The sequence below is a fragment of the Rhinopithecus roxellana genome, chromosome 6, assembly GCF_007565055.1.
Source record: "Rhinopithecus roxellana isolate Shanxi Qingling chromosome 6, ASM756505v1, whole genome shotgun sequence".
Lineage (NCBI taxonomy): Eukaryota > Metazoa > Chordata > Mammalia > Primates > Cercopithecidae > Rhinopithecus > Rhinopithecus roxellana.
The window spans coordinates 78,929,943-78,956,511 of NC_044554.1; the positions used below are offsets into that span (position 1 = coordinate 78,929,943).

The 26,569-nt window shown below is 41.5% G+C and overlaps 1 protein-coding gene across 2 annotated transcripts in view; it reads left to right on the forward strand.

The window, feature by feature from the left end:
• HECW1 (HECT, C2 and WW domain containing E3 ubiquitin protein ligase 1) overlaps nt 1-26,569 on the forward strand; it is a 461,143-nt gene that overhangs the window by 283,642 nt on the left and 150,932 nt on the right. For both annotated transcript variants that reach the window (XM_010381577.2, XM_010381578.2), the window contains 2 exons: nt 6,488-6,563; nt 17,779-17,948. In XM_010381577.2, the coding sequence (XP_010379879.1) occupies nt 6,488-6,563; nt 17,779-17,948 (246 nt within the window). The remainder of the gene's footprint in view (nt 1-6,487; nt 6,564-17,778; nt 17,949-26,569) is intronic.

Sequence of the window (26,569 nt, forward strand, 5' to 3'; positions counted from 1 at the left end):
CGCCTGGAATCCCAACACACGGGAGGCCAAAGCAAGAGGATCACTGGAACCCAGAAATTCCAGACCAGCCTGGGCAGCATAGTGAGACCCTGTCCCTACAAAAATTTTTTTTTAATTTGCCAGGCATGGTGGTGCACACCTGCAGTCCCAGCTACCCAGGAGTGTGAGGTGGGAGGACCACTTGAGCCTAGAAAGTCAAAGCTGCAGTGAGCTATGATGGTGCTACTGCATCCAGCCTGGGCAGCACAGCAAGCAACTCTTTAAAACCAGCAGAGTTGTGGAAGCAGAATATGAACAAAATATGAGCAAAAGAGATGCAAGCAGACAGGCTAGATCTGAGGAAATGGCACCGGGGGTTAATAGACTCTATGGAATGGGGCTGGTGAGTTCTGAAACTTTTGTTTTAAGTCTTTCAGACCATTGATTCATCTCAAGTGAATTTTGTGAAGTTGTGGCAGACCAGGTCTTACTAACACAGGTCTCCATTACAACTGTCCCAGCACTGACTGAGGAGCTAAGTTAAACATTAAAAGCTGATTGAGTCAGTGCCCTTATACAATGGCTGGAATGTAACGAAGAGCCCACCAAGAGTTTTGCCTAGGCTTTTCCTGGGCCTTGAAGCATGACAAGATAACAGGACCCTTTTAGAATTAAACAAGTTTTATTGGGGGTCTGAAAAAACTCCCCAGGCCTCCACAAACAAGTTTATTGGGGTCTAAAGGAACTCCCCAAACCTTTATAATTTGGCAGGAGACAAGATAAGGGTAATCACCCTAGCACCTAGACCCATTTAGATTAAATAAACTTACTGAGGCTCTAGAAGAAGGTCTTCAGGACTCAGACCTTAGTTATAGATTAAAAGAAGTTAATCACGTCTTTAGATGAATGCACACTTACACATAGACATATAGCTTAGAAGGTATGTAAGTTCTGGAAAACTTTGTAATTTTGAGTTGGTCTGGTGATAATTTCCAGATCTTCTCCCTGTAACTGGTTACAGAAATAAAAACTCTCTTCCTCCCCAGTTCATCTGTATCTTGTATTGGGCCATGAGAAATAGCAGCCTAACCCTCAGTTTGGTCTAGGAACAAAGTCATTGAATTGTTCTTAGCTCAGCTTTCACATTTGTAAGTGGGAGTGGGAGTGAATGATACCTAATTCTTAGGCAGTTAAAATAGTGCATATGGAAGAACTGGCTCTGTGCTTGGCACATAATTGCCACTCACCTGTGTTGCTTTCCCCACCCCTTTGATGGGCCTTCTTCTAAGACTTTCATCTAAAGTGTCCCCGAGGTTGGGGAGATTGCCTTGGGATTCAGTTGGCTTATGTTTCTTTTGTTTAGGCCCCTAAGTTGGCTTTACCCTTTCAGTTGACAGGTCTTTCTGTTGGAGATCTTGAAATGTGCTGCTTCCAACAGCAAGCAGTTAGAATGACACACATGTAATGAGGGTCTAATGAGGGAAATGCACTCAGCAGTGCTCTGTAAATGAGGGTAAGGTGTGTTTACTTATCTACCATTTACTTGTTTGAACATCTCAGAGATTTGGAGGTGGACATGGAACTTGGGCCTTTGGTTGGTTTGCTTTTTAGTTTTTGATTCTTGCTCTTTTAAGGTGGCTTTGAGGCCTATCTGATTATTTAATAGACTTCGTCTTGGAGGTAAAAGATACTGAACTTTAGAGGAATCCTTGGATCTCTGATGCAAAGTAGAACTCATAATTCCCTACTTTCGGCTGCCAATACACCGCAGCTTACATATTATTGATAATGTAATGATATTTGCACCTCATTTTTAGGTTCCATTATTATTATGGAGCCTTGTACTATTCATTTACAGGCAAATCAAAGTTTTCTGGGCCAGATGAGTAAGACTCAGCGACATAATGAATTTCAATCTCTGCCTCATTGTCAATGTAATTGTTCTATAACTAAAACAAACCTTGTCAGCATGTTTAGGGGAAATAATTCTGTAATTACTTGAGAATAATTGTGAGTATGTAAATGGAGTTAGCATATCAGAATTGAGCATAACGTGGCCACACTCCTATTGGAAATGCCATGTGCACTAAGGGGAGCAGCTCCAGCTTTCACCCAAAGGAATTAAACCCAGGTCTGCGCCATTCCAGGAGGCAGCTTAGAAAGTTCTTTGAGATCTCTTGCTTTACCTTCCAAATGCATGCTCATTTGGCATTCAGTCATTTGGCATTTCTTCATATTTGTTCTTAAAATAAAAATAATTTTACCCAAAATTTTGGGTAAAATGATGTTCCCAGGCAGGCACCCTTGCCCCTGGGCATAGCTGCTTACCTCTGGGAACAGAAGGGGCCTGGCTGAGAAGCCCTGATGTCCTGGGAAGCTGGAAGACCTGGGATATAGGTCAACACACATATATGACTGTGTGATTAGATGCTGCTGTGTATTTTTAGCAAACCACCTCATCTTTCATGCAGTGATACTGTGCAAAGAAAGGGTAAAATTTGAATAACATGCTGGAGAGTAAAGGCCGAGGGAGCCCTGTCAACTGAGCTATAGTTTCCGGACTGCTGAAACAGAAGATCCCCTGCCAGGGTGAAAAGAGCTAATCTTCACACTCTTTTACTGAATTGCAGTTTTAGGGGTGTGTAACAGTGGTGTGAATTTATATTTACAACTTTTCAAAAGGCAATTGTCAAGAGAAAATGAGAATGAGAGTAGGAGAGAGAGACATCTGAATTAACCTCAAAGCCCTTATTTAACTCCAAGAGCTTCTCAATACCCTGCAGAATCTTCTACACCCCACAACAGATTCAGTTTGGAATCTGTTAAACCATTTGCCAAGTAGGCTCTGTTGTGGAAACATTTGAGTGCAAGACATACACAGTGAAACTGCCAGAGCTTCGTCAGAGAGAGAGGGGCAGCAGGACCCAGCACCAAGCAGTTGGAATGGCAGTCAGGCATCAGACAAGCCACAAAGCAAAGGGAGCTTGTCAGCCCTGAGAAGACAAGCCATCTCCCTGACAGGTCTGCAGCCTCAGGTTGCTCCAGGGTGAAACTATTTGGGCTGAATCTTCACGTCATTTTCACAGTCAATAAACTGTAAAGAGTCTGTCTGTGAGTACAGCACATTTCTCAACGTCAAACATGCTTGTGCAACGCATCTCAAGCAAGAAGACAGGATGTCAAACTCCCTAAGACTGGGCAAACATTTTTACTTCCTGGAAAATATTTATTATGGCTACCATTCCCTCCATTTTTGTATTATCAGTGTGGTGCTTAGATGACTTTGTAAATAATGTTAGTAAGAATTTAGGTAGAATTTTATGGAGGCTTAAGTGATGTGTCTCCCCACTGAGCTTAGTAGCTTTTGGAAAATATACCTTTTCTTATTCTTCTTCTTCTTTTCTTTTTTTTCATCTACAGACCTGTTTTTGATGCAATAAAGATGAAGAGGTTTCTTTGTAAATACTCTGAATGCCAGCAGAGGAATATTTAAATATGAAGAACCAAAATATGTATGCTTTAAAAAGGAAGGAATAAATGTACCATCCTTTGTTATCACTGCATGTTTCAGCTCATTTCAGCTTAGCATGAAATATGCAGTTTAATCCTACACCTTTTTAAAAATATACATTGGAATGCACATACTCTACACTTATAATTCTATAAACTATAATTATTAAAATGATAGTTTCTATTGTTCCCCCAAAGAACTTATATTCTTAGAAAGAGACAAGCTTGGGGTGGATGTTTTAAAATTAGAATTAGGAACCAGAGGCTTTAGCCATTGATTGTTAATTGTCCTGGTGGTGCAGTATAGCACTATGAGGAGGGTGGTCAGCATGCAGAGGTCTCCCACGGCCATGTCCAGGCACAGGCTTGCAAGAGAAGAAAAGTCCATAACATTAAGGAATTTGGAAGCCCTGATTATGCCATGAGGACTGGCCACCTTCAGAGTTAAGAAGAGCATGGTCTAGCCTGAGGATGTGGTCTCTGAACTATTGGCTGATTTCCATTTCTTAGTGTCAGCCATCGATGGGAATAACAAACAGAAAGGAGGAAGGAGAGGGCCCTCTGATGTGAAGAAGGCTAATTGTTATCAAAATGCCAGGGGTTTGTTCTAGGTCCCATTGCTCCATGCATAGAAAGCCAATCACTGAGACAATGAGTATTGCTAGGAAAGAAGGCTTTTTATTTGGGTGATGTTAACTGGGAGAATAGGAGTTAAGTTTCAAATCCATCTCCTTGACCAACTAAAATTGGGGTTTATATATCAGGGAAGGAATGTAAAACAGGAACAAACGAGGAGTCTAAGGAACTAAGGTAGACAAATAAGTGGTCTGGCATCCATTGGTCTAGATCTGGGCATCTGGTGAGTTTCAGTCTCACCTGAGAGTCAGTTTCCTGAGGAAGGAATTCCAATGAGACTGTAACTGCCCAAAGGATGCACCTTGCCCACTGCCTAGGCAGAGCCAATTCATCAAGACAGAGGAATTGCAATAGAGAAAGAGTAATTCACGCAGAGCCAACTGTGTGGGAGACCAGAGTTTTATTATTACTCAAATCCATCTCCCTGAGCATTCAGGAAACAGAGTTTTTAAGGATAACTTGGTGGGATGGGGTGGGGTAGGGGGTGGGGAGGTGGAAGCTAGTGAGTCAGGAGTGCTGATTGGTCAGAGATGAAATTATAGGGAGTCGGAGCCGTTTTCTTGCAGTGAGTCAGTTCCTGGGTGGGGGCCACAAGATCAGACGAGCTAGTTTATTGATCTTGGTGGTGCCAACTGATCCATCCAGTGCAGGGTCTGTGAAATATCTCAAACACTGATCTCAGGAGCAGTTTAGGGAGGGTCAGAATCTTGTAGCCTCCAGCTGCATGACTCCTAAACCATAATTTCTAATCTTGTAGCTAATGTTAGTCCTACAAAGGCAATCTAGTCTCCTGGCAAGAAGGAGGTCTGCTTTGGGAAAGGGCTGTTACCATCTTTGTTTAAACTATAAACTATAAACTACGTTTCTCCTAAAGTTTGTTCAGCCTATGCCCAGGAATGAACAAGGACAACCTGGAGGTTAGAAGCAAGATGGAATCAGTTAAGTTAGATCGCTTTCACATCTCAGTCATAATTTTGCAAGGGCAGCTTTAAGACAAATGTAAGTTTCAAGTTTTCATAATATCCCAGGACCTATGAGAGTTTTGACTCACCAATCCTGGCCATGTTTTACTGTGATTCTTACCAAATGAGACTCTAAGGGACAGACATGTGTCAAAGAGTTTGACAGTCTCTTATCTGGCCTGGTTCAGAGCTCCATTCCATATGTCACTCCATTGGTTGTCTCCCTCTGCTGAACAGCCCAGGATCCCTGAGATGAACATCACAGTTGTGCCTCAGGGTAGTCATACCAAGATTCGTCCACAAGCTGCAGCCGAGCTCACAGGCTCACCAGGGGCACCTGCTTCAGTGTGAAAAGATGAATAATAATCCCTTTGTACTCCACTGGGCTGAAGTGTGAGCCCTGTGATGCCCAGTCATTGCTCCTGGTCTTATATCAGGCAGGTTGATGTGAATATCCAGTCACAACCTATACAGCATCAAGAATACTAAGAGAAGAAAGAAAAAGACTGAACCCACACAACCTACAAATAATGAGACTGTGAACAAGAGATTACGGATATTTTCATTTTTCTCTTCCTAGTACAGATTATCTTCTAAAAAATGGACACTGTGGATTTGCTTAATACCCAGCGTTTTAAAATTATTTTCTGCAAACATACAACACATGCAAAGGTAAATAGGAAGGACCTTCAAATACCCAAAATCATTTCTGAATAAAACCTTCCTAGAAGAGAATGGGAGCAAAAACTCTAGCTATTTTGATTAACCTATTACTAAATATTGAGCAATGATGAAAAACAAAACATTTTAGCAACATTGTTCTCAAATACCTACTAGACTCCAGATAATCCATATAGCAATTGTGTTCTGAAATTTCCCAGGAAGGCAACTGATTAATTAAGAGAGAGCTCAGAAGAGCTGCTTAATGCTACGTTCAGGCTCCTCCCCAGCAGTTTCCTGGAAATCCCTAAATAATAATAAGTGGAGATGCAGCAGTTCAACACTCTACTTTGCTAAATGGAAATACATTATAATTACAATAGTAAACATCTATTGACCTATCATTCTAGTGCCTTAGGCCCTGCGTTAATAAATACTTTTTGCAAATTTGAATGTGAAAAGACATTGTTTGCATAAGTAGTTACAAAGGGTCTTTTCTGTTACAGTAATTATGTTTGTTGATTTCCATTTTCCTGAAAAGTACCCATCACCCCCACTAACAGTTCCTCTACTACTGGGAAAAATATTAGCTTCCTAGAAGCTTGTTTTAATCAATAGTTACCCAGTGAAATCACTGTCTTCGTTGCCGGTAGCTGGTAAAATAACTGTGAATAAGCATGCTTGTGTTGAAGTGTGAATATCCATTTCAGTGCTTGTTTTGCTTGTCTCCCATTTTCCAGATTTTTAAAAGCATCGGTGCTGATGAGACTGTCCAAGGACAAGGAAGTCGGAGGCTGATCAGCTTCTCTCTCTCAGGTATGTTTTGCTCACCTAGAGACTTTGTGGAGAGAATAAGAATGAGGACACTCGCTTCCATTTCACTCTTACCTACAAGTCAGTCAACCTCTCTGTGCCTCAATTTCTCAATCTGTAAAGCAAAAATGTTTTTTAAATCTGTTCAATTTCCCGTGACCACATAAGGATAACAGAGAGCTTAGGAAGTAATAGATGTGAAAGCATGTTGAGATGATGGGAAGAGAGGCTGCAGTTCTACCTTTCCCCCAGGGCCACACAGCAGTAGTTGAGCATATACTAGGGGAGGTAAGGAAAACCTGGGAAGAGACACAGCTATTCAACTCTTTGTCTAAACAAAACCTCACATGGGGCACAACTGGCAAAACAGATAACTGAGCCGCTCAAAAATGCACATTCATGGGAAAAAAATCAGTGGAATCCAATTAGGTCTGTTAACTAATAATATTTTCGTTTAATATTTAAGAGTAAGTTAACGTTTTAGTTTTCATGAATGTACCATGGTTCTGTCTGTCATGCGTGTCTGTATGAAGAGAGTCCACCAACAGGCTTTGTGTGAGCAACAAGGCTGTTTATTTCACCTGGGTGCAGGTGGGCTGAGTCCTAAAAGAGAGTCAGCAAAGGGTGGTGGGATTATCATTAGTTCTTACAGGTTTGGGATAGGTGGTGGAGTTAGGAGCAATATTTCGTGGGCAGGGGGTGGATCTCACAAAGTATATTCTCTTTTTTTTTTTTTTTTTTTCTTGAGACAAAGTCTAGTTCTCTCGCCCAGGCTGAAGTGCAGTGGCCCGAACTCGGCTCATTGCAAGCTCCGCCTCCCGGGTTTACGCCGTTCTCCTGCCTCAGCCTCGTGAGTAGCTGGGACTACAGGCACCCGCCACCATGCCCGGCTAAATTTTTTTGTATTTTTAGTAGAGATGGGGTTTCGCTATGTTAGCCAGGATGGTCTCGATCTCCTGACCTCGTGATCCTCCCACCTCAGCCACCCAAAGTGCTGGGATTACAGGCACGAGCTTCCGTGCCCAGCCTGCAAAGTACCTTCTTAAGGGCGGGGGAGTATCACAAAGTACATTATTGCAAGGATGGGGAGGGAGTATTGTCATAAGGTCAATTGATCAGCTCGGGTGGGGCAGGAACAGATCACAATGGTGGAATGTCATCTTTTGTGGTTCTTCAGTGGCTTCAGGCCATCTGGATGTGTACCTGCAGGTCACAGGGGATATGATGGCTTAGCTTGGGCTCAGATGCCTGACACCATCATATGTTAATAATGGGACAAACTGGGCAAAGGGTATGTGGGAAATCTTTGTATTATCTTTGGAACTCTTCTGTAAACCCAGAATTATTTAAAAATTAAAAGTTCAGGGCTGGGCGTGGTGGGCGTGGTAATCCCAGCACTTTGGGAGGCCAAGGTGAGCGGATCACCTGAGGTCAGAAGTTTGAGACCAGCCTGGCCAACTTGGCAAAACCTCATCTCTGCTAAAAATACAAAACTTAGCCAGGCATGATGGCGGGCTCCTATAGTCCCAGCTACTTGGGAGGCTGAGGCAGGAGAAACACTTGAACGTGGGAAGTGGAGGTTGCAGTGAGCTGAGATTGCACCACTGTACTCCGGCCTGAGCAACAGAGTGAGACTCCATCTCAAAAATAAATAAATAAATAAATAAATAAATAAATAAACAAACAAATAAATAAATAAATAAAAGTTTAAAAGAAAAACTGAGCTGTTCTGGTTAACATGATATATACAAAGCTCAGGGCTTCACACACTCAATCCCACCCTAAACAGTCTTTAAGGGGACACCGCGGCATAAAGCCTGAGGATTCTGTTGAGCAACAGTTGGAAAACTACTACCTTAGCTTGTCAAATCAACAGATGTTGCAGGCCTTGAATACCAGGGGTCACAGACATGAAGTGCATGTGCCTTCTTGGGAGCTACACTGTTTTTTTTTTTTCTTGAGACGGAGTCTCGCTCTGTCACCCAGGCTGGAGTGCAGTGGCCGGATCTTGGCTCACTGCAAGCTCCGCCTCCCGGGTTCACGCCATTCTCCTGCCTCAGCCTCCCCAGTAGCTGGGACTACAGGCGCCCGCCACCTCGCCCGGCTAGTTTTTTGGTATTTTTTTAGTAGAGATGGGGTTTCACCTTGTTAGCCAGGATGGTCTCGATCTCCTGACCTCGTGATCCGCCCGTCTCGGCCTCCCAAAGTGCTGGGATTATAGGCTTGAGCCACCGCGCCTGGCGGGAGCTACACTGTTAACTGGGCTTTTCAAGTCTAAGTGAGCCCAGTAAAGCAAATATGTTTTGATCCATTGACAGTGTTAGCATGTGTATAGCTAGGATGAAGAAAAAAAAAGAAGAAGAAGAAAAATCTTGTAACCACTCAATGCGTTCACCTTGCCCACTGCCTAGACAGAGCCAATTTATCAAGAGAGGGAAATTGCAGTAGAGAAAGAGTAATTCACACAGAACCGGCTGTGCAGGAGACCAGAGTTTTAGTATCACTCAAATCAGTTTTCCCGGGGATCAGAATTTTTAAGGATAGTTTGGTGAGTAGGGGCCAGTGAGTCAGGAGTGCCGATGGGTTGGGTTGAAGATGAAATCCTAAGGAGTTGAAGCTGTCCTCCTGTGCTGAGTCAGTTCCTGGGTAGGGGCCACAAGATCAGATGAGCCAGTTTAGCCACCTATGTGGTGCCAGCTGATCCATCAAGTATAGGGTCTGCAAAATATCTCAAGCAGTAATCTTAGGTTTTACAATAGTGACATTACCTCCAGGAGCAATTTGGGAGTAGTTAGAATCTTGTAGCCTCCAGCTGCATGACTCCTAAATCATAATTTATAATCTTTTGACTAATTTGTTAGTCCTACAAATGCAGTCTAGTCTCCAGGCAAGAAGGGGGTTTGTTTCAGGAAAGGTCTGCTATTGTCTTTGTTTCAAAGGTAAACCATAAACTAAGTTCCTCCCAAAGTTAATTGGGCCTGTGCCCAGGAATGAACAAAGATAGCTTACAGGTTAGACAAAAGATAGAGTTGGTTAGGTCAGATTTCTTTTACTGTCTCAGTTATAATTTTGCAATGGTGGCTTCAGCTCACTAATTTTGTACTTCTAAGGCAAAAGCTAGAAACTCCTATTGAAATGCTTAAGAAATAACAATTATTAGTACCAACCTGTAAAAACCAGGAATGCTGCACAGCTATATGCCAGAAACCAAGAGGAATTATCACTAGCCAAAGCTCCAGTGAAGTCCAAATCGGGAAGCCCAAGAGGAATGCCATGCATGGTGAGCAGGGCAGGGCTATGGAGGGGACAGTCTCTATTCCTTCATCTCTGCTTTGCCTCTGCCATGAGGACATGGGCTCACAGACCTACCAGAGGAGGAAGCCCTGCCACCACCACCCCAACTTGGTTCACAAAGCTACTTTATAAGGTGAGCAGGGTTGGTTCATCTCCTGCAGTCCCCAAACACATCACTTTTCCTACATTTATTCCAAGACAACAATTCCCAGCAAAGGAAAGTGATTAGGGATATAAAGTTAGTAGCTAGCAGAGCAAGCTTGGAATGGTCATGGACATATAATGCTTAGTAGTTGGCTATGTATATGTATGTTGCATTCACTATGTCTGCCTAGGACAAAAAGCAAATACTGCTGAAACTATCAAAATAAATTCCATGCAGCCAGGCATGGTGGTTCATACCTATAATCTCAGCACTTTGGGAGGCCAAGGCAGAAGGATTGCTTGAGCCCAGGAGTTTGAGACCACCTGCGTAATATAACAAGATCCCATCTCTACAAAAAGTAAAAAAAGCCAGCCATGGTGGCATGTACCTATAGTCCCAGCTACTCAGGAGGCTGTGGCAGGAGGATCACTTGAGCCCAGGGGTTAGAGGCTGCAGTGAGCTCTAATTGTGCCACTGTACTCCAGGTTGGGCGACAGAGCAAGACCCTGCTTCAAAAGACTAAAATAAAATAAAAATAAATTCCATGCCTCAAAAAAAAAAAAGGACAAAACAGAAAGATCAGCAAAGCCCACAAAATATAAAAAATTTGCTCCATGCTGGTCAGCTCTTGAGTATAAGAGCAGAGCTAAGGATTCCAGCAACAACCAGTTGGACAACCAAACTCACTAAAGATGGACAAATGCCAGGACTATATGACATGCTCATAGGTAAACAATAGAAATTTTTACTTGAACAATGTGTGAAGAAAATACCCTATTAAAAAGTTGAAGACTATAATACTCAAGAGAAAAAGAAACTATTCTATTGACAAATACCTACTAAAGAAAAGTAAAATATTTATCACTCATCTGCTTGTACCCTCAACAAAATAGAGGGAAGTACAGAGCATATTAACTAAGAGATCAAAGATGAGAAAAGATGATAAGGGAGTTTTTTAAAGCTTGCAAAAATAGAAACTTAGAAAGTCAAGTGTATTTGCTTTCTCTTGCTGCTATAACAAATTGCCACCAACTTAGTGGCTTAAAGAACACAAATGTACTCTTACTGTTCTGCAGGTCAGAAGTCCAGAATGAATGTTAAGGGACTAAAATCAAGCTGTCAGCCAGGCTGTTTCCTTCTGGGGGCTCTGGTGCAAATCCATCCCTTGCCTCTTTCAGCTTCTAGGGGCTGCCAGCATTCTTTGGCTTATGGCTACATTGCTCCAATCTCTGCTTCTCTCATCACATTGCCGTCTCCTCACTTTGCTCTTCCTGCCTCCATCTGACAAGGACTCTGTGATTACATTGCACCCGCCTGGACAGTCCAAGATAAATCTCTCTACTGCAAGATCCTTAACTTAATCACTCTGCAGAGTCCCTTTTACCATGTAAGGTAACATATTCATAGGCTCCAAGGATTAGGATGTGAACATCTTTGTGGGGTCTACCACAGTCAATAAGAGATTTAAAATAAACTCTAAAAAATACAATCACAGAATTAAAAGCCTTCAAAAGCAGTACAGAGCACAAAAGGGCAAAGCCCAAAATGGATGAGGGAAAAAAGATGAATGGCACATACAGAGCCAACACATAATCAATGTTTTTGATGAAGAAAACAGAATAAACTGAACAGAAACAGTAATAGAAGAAAACTTGCTTAAGCTGAAGATAATTTTGAGTATTTAAATTAAAGAAGACCATCAGGTGCTCAGAAAAAAGAAATGTATATGAAGAGACCAACACCTAGACAAATCTCATTTAAAAAGATTTTTTTTTTTTTTTTTTTCAAATATAGCCATGGTAGACATCTGGGCTGAAAATGCGTGATACGTACAAAAGAACAATCCTCATGCTAGTCTCAGACTTGTCTTCTGAGATGCCAAAATAAAGAAGCAAAGTCTATCAAGTGATAGGGACAGGAGACAGGGAAATACAGGATAGAAGAGGGCAGTTCCCCAGCAAAGGCGCCACCCTCAATCCTGGAAACCCACGGCCCTAAATGGGAACAGGCATTCATGTTTTCACACCCAAATGTTGCCTTTTGGCCTGCCATGGCCCTCTTTCTTGTACCCATATAAGCCGCATATCCCACGCTCCACAAGCAGATGAACAGAAGAGCAGAGCAACAGAAGAGTGGCACGGCAGAGAAGGAGAGAAGAGAAGGAGCATCCGAATGTTGAGAGGAGTTCAGTTGGGGAAGGTTGAAGAGGAGATCGACTGAGGGACAGCCAAACTCCAGGGGAAGATCATCTTCCCACTCCATCCTTTTTCCAGCTCCCCATTCATCCTGCTGAGAGCTGCCTCCACCAATCACTAAAACCCCTGCATTCACCATCCTTTGAGTCGGTGTGTGATGTGATTCTTCCTGGACGCCAGATAAGGATCCAGATACCAAGAGGGCAATGAGTTGGTTAACACTTAAGCCACCCGCAGACAGCAGAGCTAAAGGAGCACTGTAACGTACCCACTGGGGCTTCAGGAGTCATAGACACCCTCCCCTAGATGCTACCTCAGGGCCAGAGCCCAAAAGCACTCACCCCGGCTCCTGCACCTGCCTGTCTGAATGCTCCGTCTCCTGTAAGGGGTTTGAGCATAGGAACCACACCCCTGTTGCATGTCCTGTGGCGGGGGGCGGTCAGGGAACTCTCCCATTTCACAAGTTCTAAGGGGAGAATTTTTTTACTCAAGATTTCCATGTCCACCAGATTTTCATTTATGTGGGAAGGCAAGAGGAACACCCTTAGGTTTATAAGGGCTCAAAGACTCCACCCTTACACCTCACTTCAAAATAATATGTGAGCATGTACTCCAGCATACAGAGATAAAATCCAAGAAAACTTGAGAATTGGAGACATTGCAATATAAAAAGACTGATTTTCTTTTTAGAGTTTGAAAGGAGAAATAACCAGAAAGTAGATAATGGAATTGCCATCTTAGAAAGCTCCAAGAGTACAATGGACATATCAAAGCAAGATTGCTCACGCAAATGCTTTAATTGTCAAGTCTTTTTATATTTCCCATTTTTACCACTTCCTGGAGGTAATACATTTTCTAGGTAAATATTATCACTTTAATTTTCAATGAAGTGCACTTTTAGCATTCTAACTGAAAAAATCAGAAATGCAAACAAAGATTTATTTACAAATATATCGGAGACAACTTAAATATTCAAAATTAGGGCTTGGTTAAATAAATTACCATAGAGTCAATTTATTAAATACTGTATACCCTTAAGAATTGTGTATACAAAATGTTCTAAAAGGCATGGGAACATCCTTATGATGTTGTTGGTGTGGGAAATAGTTTTTCCTCTAGTTTTCTTAAGTTCTTGGCTAAGGACCCCCTGTAACAGAAGATAGATTAATAAGAGAAAAACAAACAGAAGTTATTAACATGTATATCTCCTGTATACATAGGAGGTACCCAGGGAAAATGAGTAAATCTCAAAGATGTGGTTTAGAATTTCAGCTTATGTAACGTCTTCAACAAAGAATGGTTCAATTTTTGTTGAAGTGACAGGGCAAAGGAAAAGGACTTTGAGTCTTCAGGGGCAGCAAGTTCTGGGAAGGCTATGGTATGGTAGATAGATGCTGTTTAGTACAGTTTATTAGGCAGATTCATCTGGTGCTGTCTCCTGGTTGGTACTGGTCTGAAGTCATCTCTGGGGATCAACCTTTGATCCCCCTGGTAGAAAGCGGAAGAGGGAGGGACACCTTTGTAAATTTATGCCCTGCTTTTGGGAAAATAGCAAGAGGGCAAAGAGCTTTTCTTTTATCTACTTCTCCTCAGTTGTCTTCAGCTCTAAATAATCCTTGTACCAAAGTCACAGATTTTGGGATGTTGTTTCCCAGGCTCTCACATATAATGGGGTGATATATTCTGGTGTCTTACACATATTGCAAGTCAAAAGAAAAATCTTGGATGCAATAATGAATATGCAGTATGTTCTCAACTGTGCAAAGAAAAATACTAGGAGGAAATAAGGTTTGGCAAAGGTTGCCCCTGGTGGGGAGGGGGTACTTACTTGAAATAAATAATTATTTCAATTAGTTATTTGAAATAACTTTAAAATCCTATTTTTATTCTATATTTTTAAGTATTATAATAAATGTACATATGTTTATTACCAGAACCAAAAAATACAGGCAAAAATGAGAGGAAATTAACTATTCTCCTTTAACGTAGCATTTACTTTTGGAAAATTCTAGAACTCTACATGCTCTTATGGACATTTCTCCCAACAATCTCATAGTGGAAAACATTAAGACCAGAAAGAGTTAAATTGGTTTACTCAAAGTTACAAAGTTCAATAGTGAGTGTTCCCAAATGACTAGCAGTCCAGTGTCTTTAAAATTATACCTCTTATTGCAGCAGTTTTCAAATATTTTTATTCCATGAAACGTATATCTCTTTGAGTATTCAGACTGAACTTAAATACATAAGTCTTTATAAAGAAAAGTGTAAACATTTGCTGAAGGACAGGAAAGAAGACCTGTACAAATGAAGAAACATGTGCCCTTGAGTGGAAGTCTCTGTTTTCTAAAGCTACTAATTATCCCAAAGCTAATGTATAAATTCATTGCAGTTCTAATAAAAATCTAAGTGTTTTGAAAGGAGTTATTAAAATTTAATAAGATTCATCTGGAACAATAAATGGCTGAGTGATAAAGAAAGGTGTTTTCTTTTTTAAAAATATAAGAACAATAAGAGTGACTTAATTTAGCAGCTATCAAACATTTGATAAAGACATGTTGGTGCAGATATGGACAAGTTGTTTGATAGAACAGAACAAAGTGTATCGAAAAAGACTCATTTATAGTTGAGAATTTCACCAATGCCAAAGTTGACATTTTTATAAAAAGACAATATAACAGATTGATTAAAAACACAGACTTTGGGCTGGGCACGGTGGCTCACACCTGTAATCCCAGCACTTTGGGAGTCTGAGGTGGAGCACCCTAGGTCAAGAGTTCAAGACCAGCTGGCCAACATGATGAAACCCTATTCCTACTAAAAATACAAAAAATTAGCCAAGGGTAGTGGCGAGCACCTGTAATCCCAGCTACTCAGTGGGTTGAGGCAGGAGAATTGCTTGAACACAGGAGGCAGAGGTTGCAGTGAGCCAAGATTACACCATTGCACTCCAGCCTGGGCTACAAGAGTGAAACTCCGTCTCAAAACGAACAAACAAACAAAAACACAGACTTCGAAATCAAAGAGGCTGGTTCAGGTCTTATCTCTGATGTCAACCAGCCCTGACAATCTGTAAGCCTTCATTTTCTCTTCCTTGTAATAAGGATATAATCTCTACCTTGTGGAGTTTGTGGTCAGGATTAAATCAGAAAATGTATTTTAAGTGCTTAGAATGGTTCCCAGAATTTAGTAGATAGCAAATAAACAGTAGGTGGTGGTGGAGGCAATGGTAGTCACTATTTTATGATGAATTTTATATATATATGTTACATATATATACATATATATGTCTTTCACACTCTAATAAGTCAGGGTCTCCAAGACCACCCCTAGGTTCAACAGTTTGCTAGGAGGACTCACGAGACTCAGCATCTAGTTATACTCTTGGTATGACTTATTACAGTGAAAGAATACTTAGCAAAATCAGCTAAGGGTAAAGGTGCTTAGGGCAAAGTCTGGAGGAAGCCAGGAACAAGTTTCCAATGGGCCTCTCCCGGTGGAGTTACACAGACATGCTTCATTCCCCCAGGATGAACTGTGACAACATGTGGAAATGCTGTCTACCAGGGAAGCTTCTTAGAGACAAGAGACAGGGTTTCTACTCAGTGAGGTGTTGGGGGACAGTGGGGGCGGTGCTGGTCTTGTGTGCATCTTCTGCTTAGCCCACACCAAACTTCCAGCCTCCCAGAAGGAAAGCAGTGTTCACCATAAGCCACATCATTTACACAAACACTTTAGGCACAGTGAGCCACTCTTACCAGTTCTGGGAAGGTAGGAGCCCTCTTGAAATCCAAGTTTCTAGACATTAGCCAAGAGCCAACCTTATAAACAGTTGAGTAGTCTCAGGCTGCTATGTTAACTTTTGTCTACACGTATTTCTGCAGATGTGGCCTGGGTTTTGCAAATTTCTGTGATGCTTGTACTTCCTGCCTTCTTTCTTTCAATGGCAATTGTGGGGGTGAAAGTGACTCCACTGTGGATGTGAATCCACTGTGTTGACTTCTGATCACCCCCAGTCCTGTGAATGCCTCCTCTTCCTACTTTATCCACTGTCGCTAGTGTAAGAACATGTCAACCTTGATGTTATGGCAGAAACAACAGGCTGCGATGCAGGCAGCATTCCTGCCTGTTCTGGAGGGCTGCCTTTCATTGTCTTGCACAGAGCAGTGGCTTATGTTCCCCTTCCCTATGGTACATAAGCCCTGGGTCTGGCGAGTAACAGTGCGGAGATCTACCAGTCTCCTGCAGCCCAAGACCATGCTTGTCTGTGAGTTCCCTCATAAAACTCCTTTTACCGACAAACTGGATTTGTCTGCCTCCTTCTTTGGTTTCTCAACTCCTTTGGCATTTGGGGGCCATTTTGACTATATGGTCCTTTCACAGAGCTGTAATATATTATCATGCCAGAGAGTAGGAATAATTTTATTAAGCGGCTAACCTCGGATCAACTCAAAATAACTTTTAAATAAATGCATATGAAAACATCTGTGCTTTTTCATCAGTAACAAATTATTGAAACCCCTCACAACTTATACCATGACTGGGAATCCCTGATCCTGTGTATCTTTACCTCCATTTGTTACACTTGTGTATAAATGTAAATAATTTTGTTTGAAAAATACTTCAACAATAGAAAAGCTTTAAAAATTACATTCCTTGGCTGGGCACGGTGGCTCACACCTGTAATCCCAGCACTTTGGGAGGCCGAGGCGGGTGGATCACCTGAGGTCAGGAGTTCAAGACCAGCCTGGCCAACATGGTGAAAACGCGTCTCTACCAAAAATACAAAAATTCACCAGGCATGGTGGTAGGCACTTGTAATCCCAGCTACTCAAGAGGCTGAGGCAGGAGGAAATGTTTGAACCTGGGAGGCAGAGTTTGCAGTGAGTCAAGATCCCACCACTACACTTCAGCCTGGGTGACTCCATCTCAAAAAAAAAAAAAAATTATATTCCTTGACATCATAAATATGTTTCTAGTAAATATAATGTGATTTCAAATTATCCAACTATAAACCATTGCCATAAATGATCTTGTGCACACACACTCTTTCTGTCTCTCCTTGTGCAGCATGAAATTGTACATGGTCAGATATCTTCAATTAAACAGAACAGCTCGGTTTTCAAAGCCCTGCCCTCCCTGGCAGCAGGGTTTCTCAGAACTCTCCTCGTTGACTGCACTCAGCCCCATGGAGGCCAGGTCTTGTTTGTTCTTTCCTCCATTGTCCACGCTCTGTGCTCTTTTCATCCTCTTCTCTCTCTTTATTTCTGCCAATTCTCTTACCTTACTCAGTGAGGCCCACATATATCGTGAGACTACAACCCTTATTTTTTTAATGTCTTCACCTTGCAGAGGAATTTTATACCCAGACCCATCAAATTTCCAAAATTGAACTTTGTCTCTCTGTGCTACCCACGTTTCCTGGGGTGACCCTCACTCCTTCACCCCAGCCCATTTACCTGCCTGAGTAACACTAGAGATCTAGTTCATAAGGGCCAACGGTCCTCTCATGAAAGGTGTAGTTACCAAGTGCCAGTTGTTAACCTCCCTAAAACATATTTAAATTAAAGTATCCTTTATTTTATAGATTTCCAAGCCATGGGGTTGAAGAAAGGGATGTTTTTCAACCCAGACCCTTATCTGAAGATTTCCATTCAGCCTGGGAAGCACAGCATCTTCCCCGCCCTCCCTCACCATGGACAGGAGAGGAGATCCAAGATCATAGGCAACACCGTGAACCCCATCTGGCAGGCCGAGGTGAGTGCTGTGGGCCCTGAAAAGAAGCCCAAGTAACAAAGTGAAAGGGCTGACTGTGAACCAGCCCTCCTCCTTCCCTCCTTTCATGGAGCCCTGGGCTCTGCTGCTCAATCTGTGGCTGTCATAGTCTTAGAAGGGAGCCATGTTCTTCTGCGGTTGCAATTCAGGGATCTTGATCAAGTCCCTCCAGACAGAACTAACACACTTTTCATTGCACTGCATGCAGTGGCCTCTTCTGATTCAGAACCCATGCCATGAGAAGGACAGCCTTTCCCTCTGCCCTTCGTGTGGGAGAAGGAAGAGAAGAGTTGTGATCAGAGCCTTCCAGTTTCTCCACAGCTCTTCCCATACACGTGATCCTTGAGCAAGGGTGTCAAATCTCACATGTAGCCTTCTAGACCAGTTCCAGAGATTGTAAAACTATCAGGTTCCTCGGATTGGTGAATCAGGAAGCCCTAGAATATCCCTGGTTGGGTTAAATATTGTTTGATTTAAATAGATAGTGAAGCCTAATGGTTTATCCCATCTTCATGGTTTGCACGGGGCTGGGCAGCTTGCTAGAGTATTGAATAGTCTGTGTTGTCTACAAAGGCCCTTCTTGACTCCTAAAAGTGTCACCTTTGCCAGGGGTTTGGAGGGTCCTCAAAGTTCTCTCCTAAAGGACACGCAGAAAGTCGTCACCATTTATTTGGCCAGGCAAGGTAGCCTGCACTTATAATACCAGCACTTAGGAAGGCTAGGGCAGGTGAATCACTTGACTCCAGAAGTTCAAGACTAGCCTGGGCAACATGGCAAAACTCTGTCTCTACCAAAACAAAACAAAACAAAAAAATTAGCTGAGCATGGCGGTGTGTGCCTGTGGTCCCAGCTACTGGAGAGGCTGATGTGGGAGGATTTCTTGAGCCTGACAGGCAGAGGTTGTAGTGAGCTGGGATCATGCCACTGCACTCCAAGCTGGGTGACAGAGCGAGACCCTGTCTCTGAAAAAGAAAGAAAAAAGAAAGTCATCACCACCCATTTGGCTGCCTCCCTGCCAGACCTGAGTTTGAAGCTATAACCCCCAAACCATGTAGTTGAGGGGCGGGGAGACCTAGGTCATGAGAGTGGATGGAGTATAATGTAGGTTAAAAGTACAGTTTTACAGTCATAGAAACCTGGATTCTAATCCCAGCTTGGCCAGTTAATGGTTTTATAAATTTGAGAGATCAGTTATCCTCCACCTGAGCCTTAGATTACCCTCCTCAGCCTATTATTGATGGAAACATGCTCCCACTGAAGGAACTTGCTTTGGAGAGGATATCTTCCTTTATTTTTCAGAGTAGATCATCTCTGACTTAGGGCTTTCAAGCATCCTTGACAAGAAAACATAATGAGACCTGTGAGAGCAAATATTTTTTATTATCTATTAAATCATACCACTCCCTTCCTGGGCTTCATTAACCCTCTCCCAGGTTTCCCAGAAGAGCTTCGTTAGAGCTTTGAAGTAGACATGAGGGAAATAGACTTGTACTGAAACTTCCTCCTAGCGCTGGTTATCAACAGATTCTAAAACACTGATAGCACCGCTTGAAGGGAATAATGAATCTTAATTTGTTTATTCAGTCCTGGCTATGCTCATCAATTATTTCTGAACTCTTCCCTGCATTCCTAGGGATAATAAAAGATACCCCAGGAATTTATTTTGTATGAGGGGGAAGGCTTCTCTCTTCTGAAGGACTTTAGTGGAACCTATTCTAAGACATTTAGTCATAAAGGTGTTTTAAGTGTCAGAGAATGTTTAGAAAATCCAGCACCATCAGAATGTTTTTTGGCTAAAAACATCAACTAGAATACACTTTAAGTTCTGAAATGATTTCTGAAGCTTTGGTTAAGACTGATTTTATTCTGGCAGAATACTGGCAAATCCTCCCCAGCCCTCTGCTTTGGGCTGCCTCCCCTCCATCCCACTTGGTGCAGTTAGAGTTATTCATCTAAAATATCCCTCATCTCATGTCCCCCTGATAAGGCTCAGGCTGAGGATAACTGATGTCTCAAGTTAAACAGTGTGTAACTGGCTGAATGGAGATTTGAACCACGGTTTGTGTTGCTGCAAAACTGTCCATTCAGCCCCTAAATTGTACAACAGTTCCCAGGGTCCAAATGTCAATGTCATAGCTCCTCTGCAGAGCATTCAAGGCCTTCTTTGATCGGGCATTGCTTACCATTATGTCAGTTAAGTATGTATTTGGCTCCAAGCAAAGGGAAATCTGACTGGCTCTGATATTTCTCGCAAACAAGACGTCCAGAGGGAGGTGATCCAGGCAGTGCCGCTGTTGAGTGAGCCCCCAGGGCTCCCAGCTCCTCGGGCCTGCCCGCTGCACCATCCTTAGCAGATGGCCTCATCCTCCTCTGTTAAAGCCTCAAGTCCAAATTCCAGGCAGGAAGAAAGCAACAGGCCAAAAAAGCGTTCTCCTTGCAGGACTTTGCATTTTCTTCCTGGGAGAAAAGCCCTTCTCAGCTAATACCCTGTCACCTCACATGTGGCCTCGCCTGGATGGAAACACTTAGCATTTCACCTCCCTGATTCTGGTAGAGGAAGGCAGGGAAGAAGATGGTTGAACACAGGTATTGAATAAACTAGCTAATAGTACATGTGACATCCTCCAGCTTCACTCCCCACTACCTTTCACCTCAGATCTATGCCAAGGCCACTCCCCAGATGCTCCACATGCTTTCATGTTGTCGTGTGTGTGTGTGTGTGTGTGTGTATATATATATTTTTTATTATTATTATTATTTTTTTTTTTTAGCAGAGTCTTACTCTGTCACCCAGGCTGGAGTGCATTGGCCTGATCTTGGCTCACTGCAACCTCCCCCTCCTGGGTTCAAGCGATTCTTCTGCCTCAGCCTCCCGAGTAGCTAGGATTACAGGCATGCACCACCACACCCGGCTAATGTATTTTTAGTAGAGATGGGGTTTCTCCATGTTGGCCAGTCTGGTCTTGAACTCCCGACCTCAGGTGATCCACCCGCCTCGACCTCCCAAAGTGCTGGGATTACAGGCGTGAGCCACCGCCCCCAGCCTGTCTTTCATATGTTTTATCTTTACTTATATTTGTCTAAAATGCACATCCCCACCTAATCCACCCAGCAACTACCACTCATCCATCAAATCTCAGCTAAACTACCACTTCCCATATGGGGTGGTATGGGACTCCCCCACCCCAGGCCTTAGGAACAAAGCACTTCCTTGTACAGACTCTACCATGGTGTTGCCAGGTTCCTTTTATATCCACCTCTGTCTTTTCCACAAGACGATGAAGAAAAGGAAATCATATCTAATTCATCTGGGTATTTCCAGTTCCTGGAACCTACTAACAGTAGGTTACATGGGATTTATAAAGGGCCTACTATGCCAAGCAGTGTTCTAAAGATTTTATGTAATCAATTCACTTAATCCTCACAACACCCCTATGAGGTATACACTATTATAATCTTTGTTTAAAGGGGAGGAAACTAAGGCACAGAGAAGTTAAGTAAATTTCCCAAGGCCACACAGCTGGTAAATGGCAAAACCAGTATTTGAACCAGGTAGTCTGCCTCTAGAGCCTGAGACTGAACAGTTTTATTCTTAGGCAGTTGTGAGTAAATTCTGGAAGGGTATCAACAGTTTATTACCAGACATTCAAACCGATCACAACCTCTCCTTTCATTTAAGAAATGTCTATTAAATGTCTACTCTGTAGTAAATATAGAAGTCACTGAAAGGACACATAGCTGATTGACTGATAAGACCTCTCAGATGGCCAGGCGTGGTGGCTCACGCCTGTAATCCCAGCACTTTGGGAAGCTGAGGCGGGTGGATCACCTGAGGTCAGGAGTTCTAGACCAGCCTGGCCAACATGGTGAAACCCAGTCTCTATTAAAAATACAAAAATTAGCTGGGCATGATGGCAGGCGCCTGTAATCCAAGCTACTCGGGGGGCCAAGGAAGGAGAGTCGCTTGAACCCAGGAGGCGGAGGTTGCAGTGAGTCGAGATCGTGCCATCGCACTCCAGCCTGGGGTACAAGAGCAAGACTTCATCTCAAAAAAAAAAAAAAAAAAGGAAAAAAAATGACCTCTCAGATTAGTAGAAGGAGACAGTACAAATACAACACAATAAATGTTCTAATCAAAGTATGAACAAAACACTACAGAATACAAAGAAAAATGTGGCCTGAGAGAAGACTTCACAGGGGATGTGCTACTGGACTTGGTCTTCACAGGGGACAAAATGCTTTTCAGGGTAGAAGGGTCCTTCCAGGCAGAAGGAACAGCATGTGCAAAGGTACCAAGGCATCCCACAGACACTTAGCATACTGTTTGGAAATATCATGTGGTTAGAGCTTGTGGTGTGCATGGACAAGTGATGGCAACTGGGCTGGGCTTATTCTAGTCACTCTCATTTAGCTTGGTTCCCTTATTCCTTGCAAATGAAAGCTAATGTTAGCTTTGAGGTCCCATATTGCACCCTGGTGAGTAAAATGATGATACCCTGTTCCCACAGGATTCATGCAAGTCTTCCGATTTCTATGCAAGAGGGTAAGAACCAAACTGCCCTGCTTTCTGTGTTTACTGACTAATATATAAAGGATATTCAATGAGAAATCATTGAAGTTGCCTGCACTTAAGTGCAAGAATATCCTTTAATATGTAGTTTAAATGCTACATTTATTTCTGTGGTTAATGTTGCATTGAAGTCTTATGCAATTCTTTTCAAATTTATGTAAATTCAAACTTGAAACGTATTTTTTTGCTAATTAAGACATGTTAGTCACAGCTACTTGGGAGGCTGAGGTGGGAGGATTGCTTAAGGCCAGGAGTTTGAGGCCAGCCTGAGCAACATAGTGAAATTCTGGCTCAAAAAACAGACAAAAAAGTTAAACCTTAGAAAAATTAAAGTTTCTATTAAGATAAGGAGGGAAAAATTAAGAGACATAAATACATATGAAATGCAATGAAAGTGAATATGAATAAATAAGAGAGTTCCATGTTGATTGATCAATCTCCTTCTCTTTATTATGACTGTAGCTAGAAACTCTTTGCACCCAGGAACACTCTTCTTGATTTTCAAGTTCGTTTTCTTTCCTGGATGGATACAATGAACACTTTTAAGATGATAGTTACACAGAGAAGTTAAACACAAACAGCAGCAACTGGGGTCTTGGGTGCTCACGTAGAGAGTATATTTAGACATCCGAATAAAACAAAGAACTCCTAAAAGCAGATTCTCAGCAATATCAAGTGGATGGAGCAAATACCAAATTCCAGCCTGAAGCCATGGTGTTTGTTAGCCTCCAGTGCCTTCTCTCTTCCTTTGCCTTCCAAAGCTGGGTAGATTAATCCCCATGCATGCACAGTCAGCAGCATCAGTCTGATCACAAGATTAGAAGATTAGACAGAAAAGGCCTAGTGTTTGCTCACAGAGCTTATATTCCAATGTGAGAAGACAAAACAAAACACACAAATAAGTTAACAATATAAGTTCGGTGGACAGTAAGTAGTGTGAAGGAAATCTCACACAATTACAGGATATGCATGACTAAGGGGCTCCTTTTGTTAGCAGTGCTCCAGGGAGGCCTTTCTGAGTCGCCGTGACATGACCTGAGAAGCCAGACATGCAAGAACCTGCTTAGATCCATGTTCCAGACAGAGGATGCAGCTAGTGTGAGGGCCCGAGTGTAACGAGCATGGCAGGAAGGTCGTTGGGGCTGGAGTACAGTGAGTTTGTGAGGGGTGGGGCATAAGAGGAAGCTGGAGAGAGGCAGGGCCAGTGCCTTGTAAGCCACAGAGGAGAGTTGGGATATTACTGTAAGAGTGATAAGAAGCCATTGGAGTGTTTTTAATAGGGAAGCATCATGGTCTGATTAACATTTTATGAAAACCTCCCTACTGCCATGTGTGGAATAGATATAAAGAATCAGGAATAGAAGCCATTGATTTCCTACTTGGTCAAGATATATCATTCTTTTCATACATTGTTGGATTTGGTTTACTAATGTTTTGCCAAGGATTTTTGCATGCACATTCATGAAGAACATTGGTCTTCAGTTTTCTTGTATTAGTCTGTCTTGGTATCAGTGGTATTGGTATTGGTTTTGGTATCAGCTGGCCTTTAAAATAATTTGGGAAATGTCTTTGTCAACCTGGGCTGCTATAACAAAACACCATAAACTGGGTGGCTTAAACAACAGATAGGTATTTCTCAAAGTTCCGAAGCTGGGAAGTCCGAGCCCAGGGTGCTGACATGGTTGGGTTCTGGTGAGGGCCTCTTTGGGGATGCAGATGGCTGCCTTCTTGCTGCATCCACACGTTAGAAAGAGAGAAAAGGAAAGAGAGCACACGGGTGCAAGTGAGTGAGCTCTTGACTCCTCTTATAAGGGCACTAATCCCATCATGAGGATTCTATCCTCATGACCTCATCTAAATGTAATGACCTCCAAAGGCCCCGCCTCTTAATACCATCACTTTGGGTGTTAGAGTTTCACATATAAACTTGGGGGTTGGTGGTAGAAGGAGAAACACACACACACATTCAGTCCATAACAGGTTTCAGTCCACAACAGGAAGTTTTCCTCCTCTTATATTTTCTGGAAATGTCTGTGTATAATTATTATTTCTTCCTTAGATGTTTGATATAATTTACCAGTGAAAACATCTTAGGCTGGAGTTTCTCTGTGAGAATACTTTAAATTATGAATTTAGTTTTTTAAATAAAAAGAGTCATTTAGATTACCTATTTCTTCTAAAAGAAAGCATTTGTCTTTCAAGAAATGTTGCCATTTTTTCGTGTTGTTTGGCATGAAGTTGCTCAAAATAATTGTTTTATTGTCCTTTAATGTTTGTAGGCTTATTAAGTACAATACCTCTTTCATTTATATATTGGTGAATTGCTCTCTCTTTTTGTTAACCAATCTAAATATTGGTTTATTAAATTTGTTAATTTTGTCAAAGAACTAGCTCTTGACATCATTTCTCTATGTTTAACTGTTTTCTATTTATTTTTATATATGCCCTTATTTTTATTTATTTATCTCCTTTATTGCCTTCTTTTTTTTTTTTTTTTTTTTTTTTTAGCTCCTTAGGGTAAAATTCTAGGTCTTGATTTTAGACTTACATTTATTCTCTAATATACTTATTTAAGCAATAAATTTTCTTCTAATCTCTTAACTGCATTTTATAAATTTGTATATATTTTATACTTTTATTGTCATTCCATCAAAAATATTTCTTCATATTCCTTCTTTGACCCATGGATTATTTTGAAATAAGTTGTTTAATTTCCAAACCTGGGGATTTTCCTAAATCTATTCTGTTACTGACTTTTAATTTTATTTTATTGTGGTTAGAGAACATACTCTATATGAATGCAGTCTATTTAAATTTATCAAGCCATGTTTTACAGTCCAGCATATGATGCATTTTGGTAGACTTACCATATGAACTTGAAAAGAATGTATATTCTCCTATTGTGGCATATCAAGTCCTATAAATATCAGTTGAGTCAAGGTGGTTGAGTTGTAGAGATTCTCTGTGTCTTTATTGCTTTCTATGTCTAGCTGTTCTATCAGTTGCCACAAGAAACATGTTTAATCCTCTACTATGTTCATGGAATTGTCTGTTTCTCTAATTCTGTCAACTTTTGTTGCATGTATTTTGAAGCTCTTGTATCAGGTACTTGCATAGTTATGTCTGTGCATCGTGTTTATAATTATGAAATATTTTTCTTTATTTTTGGTAATGCTCCTTGTCTTGAAGTCTGTTTTATCACACTAATATAGCCACTCCAGCCTCCCTTATGTTTAGTGTTTGAATGGTATACCTATTTCCTTACATTTACTTTCAAAATGTTTGTGTTTTTACTTATAAAGTGCATTGCCTATGAACAGCATATTCTTGGGACTTAATTTTGTTTATTACAATAACCTCTGCCTTTTGATAGGAATGAATGGCACGTTACCATTTAACATATTTATTCATATAATTGTATTTAGGCCTACTATTTTATTATTTGTTTTCTGTTTGTCCTCTGGATTGTTTTCCTATTTCCCCTTCCTGACTTGTTTTTGGATTATTTGGATATATTTTAGAATTTCATTTCAATTTGTCTACTGGATTTTTAGGTATACAGCTTTGCGTTACTTCCTTCGTAGTTGCTTTAGGGACTATAAAATACCTTCCTGTATTTTCATGATCTACATTGAGTTAATATTGTACCACTTTACATAAAATGCAGTAACTCTTCAACAATATTACCTGCATTTATCCACACTCATGGTCTTTCTTGTTGTAGTTATTATATGTATCACATTGTATGTACATTATATACCCTACATGATGATATTAACATTTTTTGCTTTAAGTGAATGTGTATTTTAAAGGAATTAGGAAAAAAATATAGTCCTTAATGCCTCCTCATACATTTCCTATTTCTAATGCTTTTCATTTATTTCTTTTAATTTTGTTTTGTTTTGTTTTTTGAGATAGAGTTTCACTCTTGTCGCCCAGGCTGGAGCGCAATGGCGCAATCTCGGCTCACTGCAACCTCCGCCTCCTGGGTTCAAGTGATTATCCTGCCTCAGCCTCCCAAGCAGCTGGAATT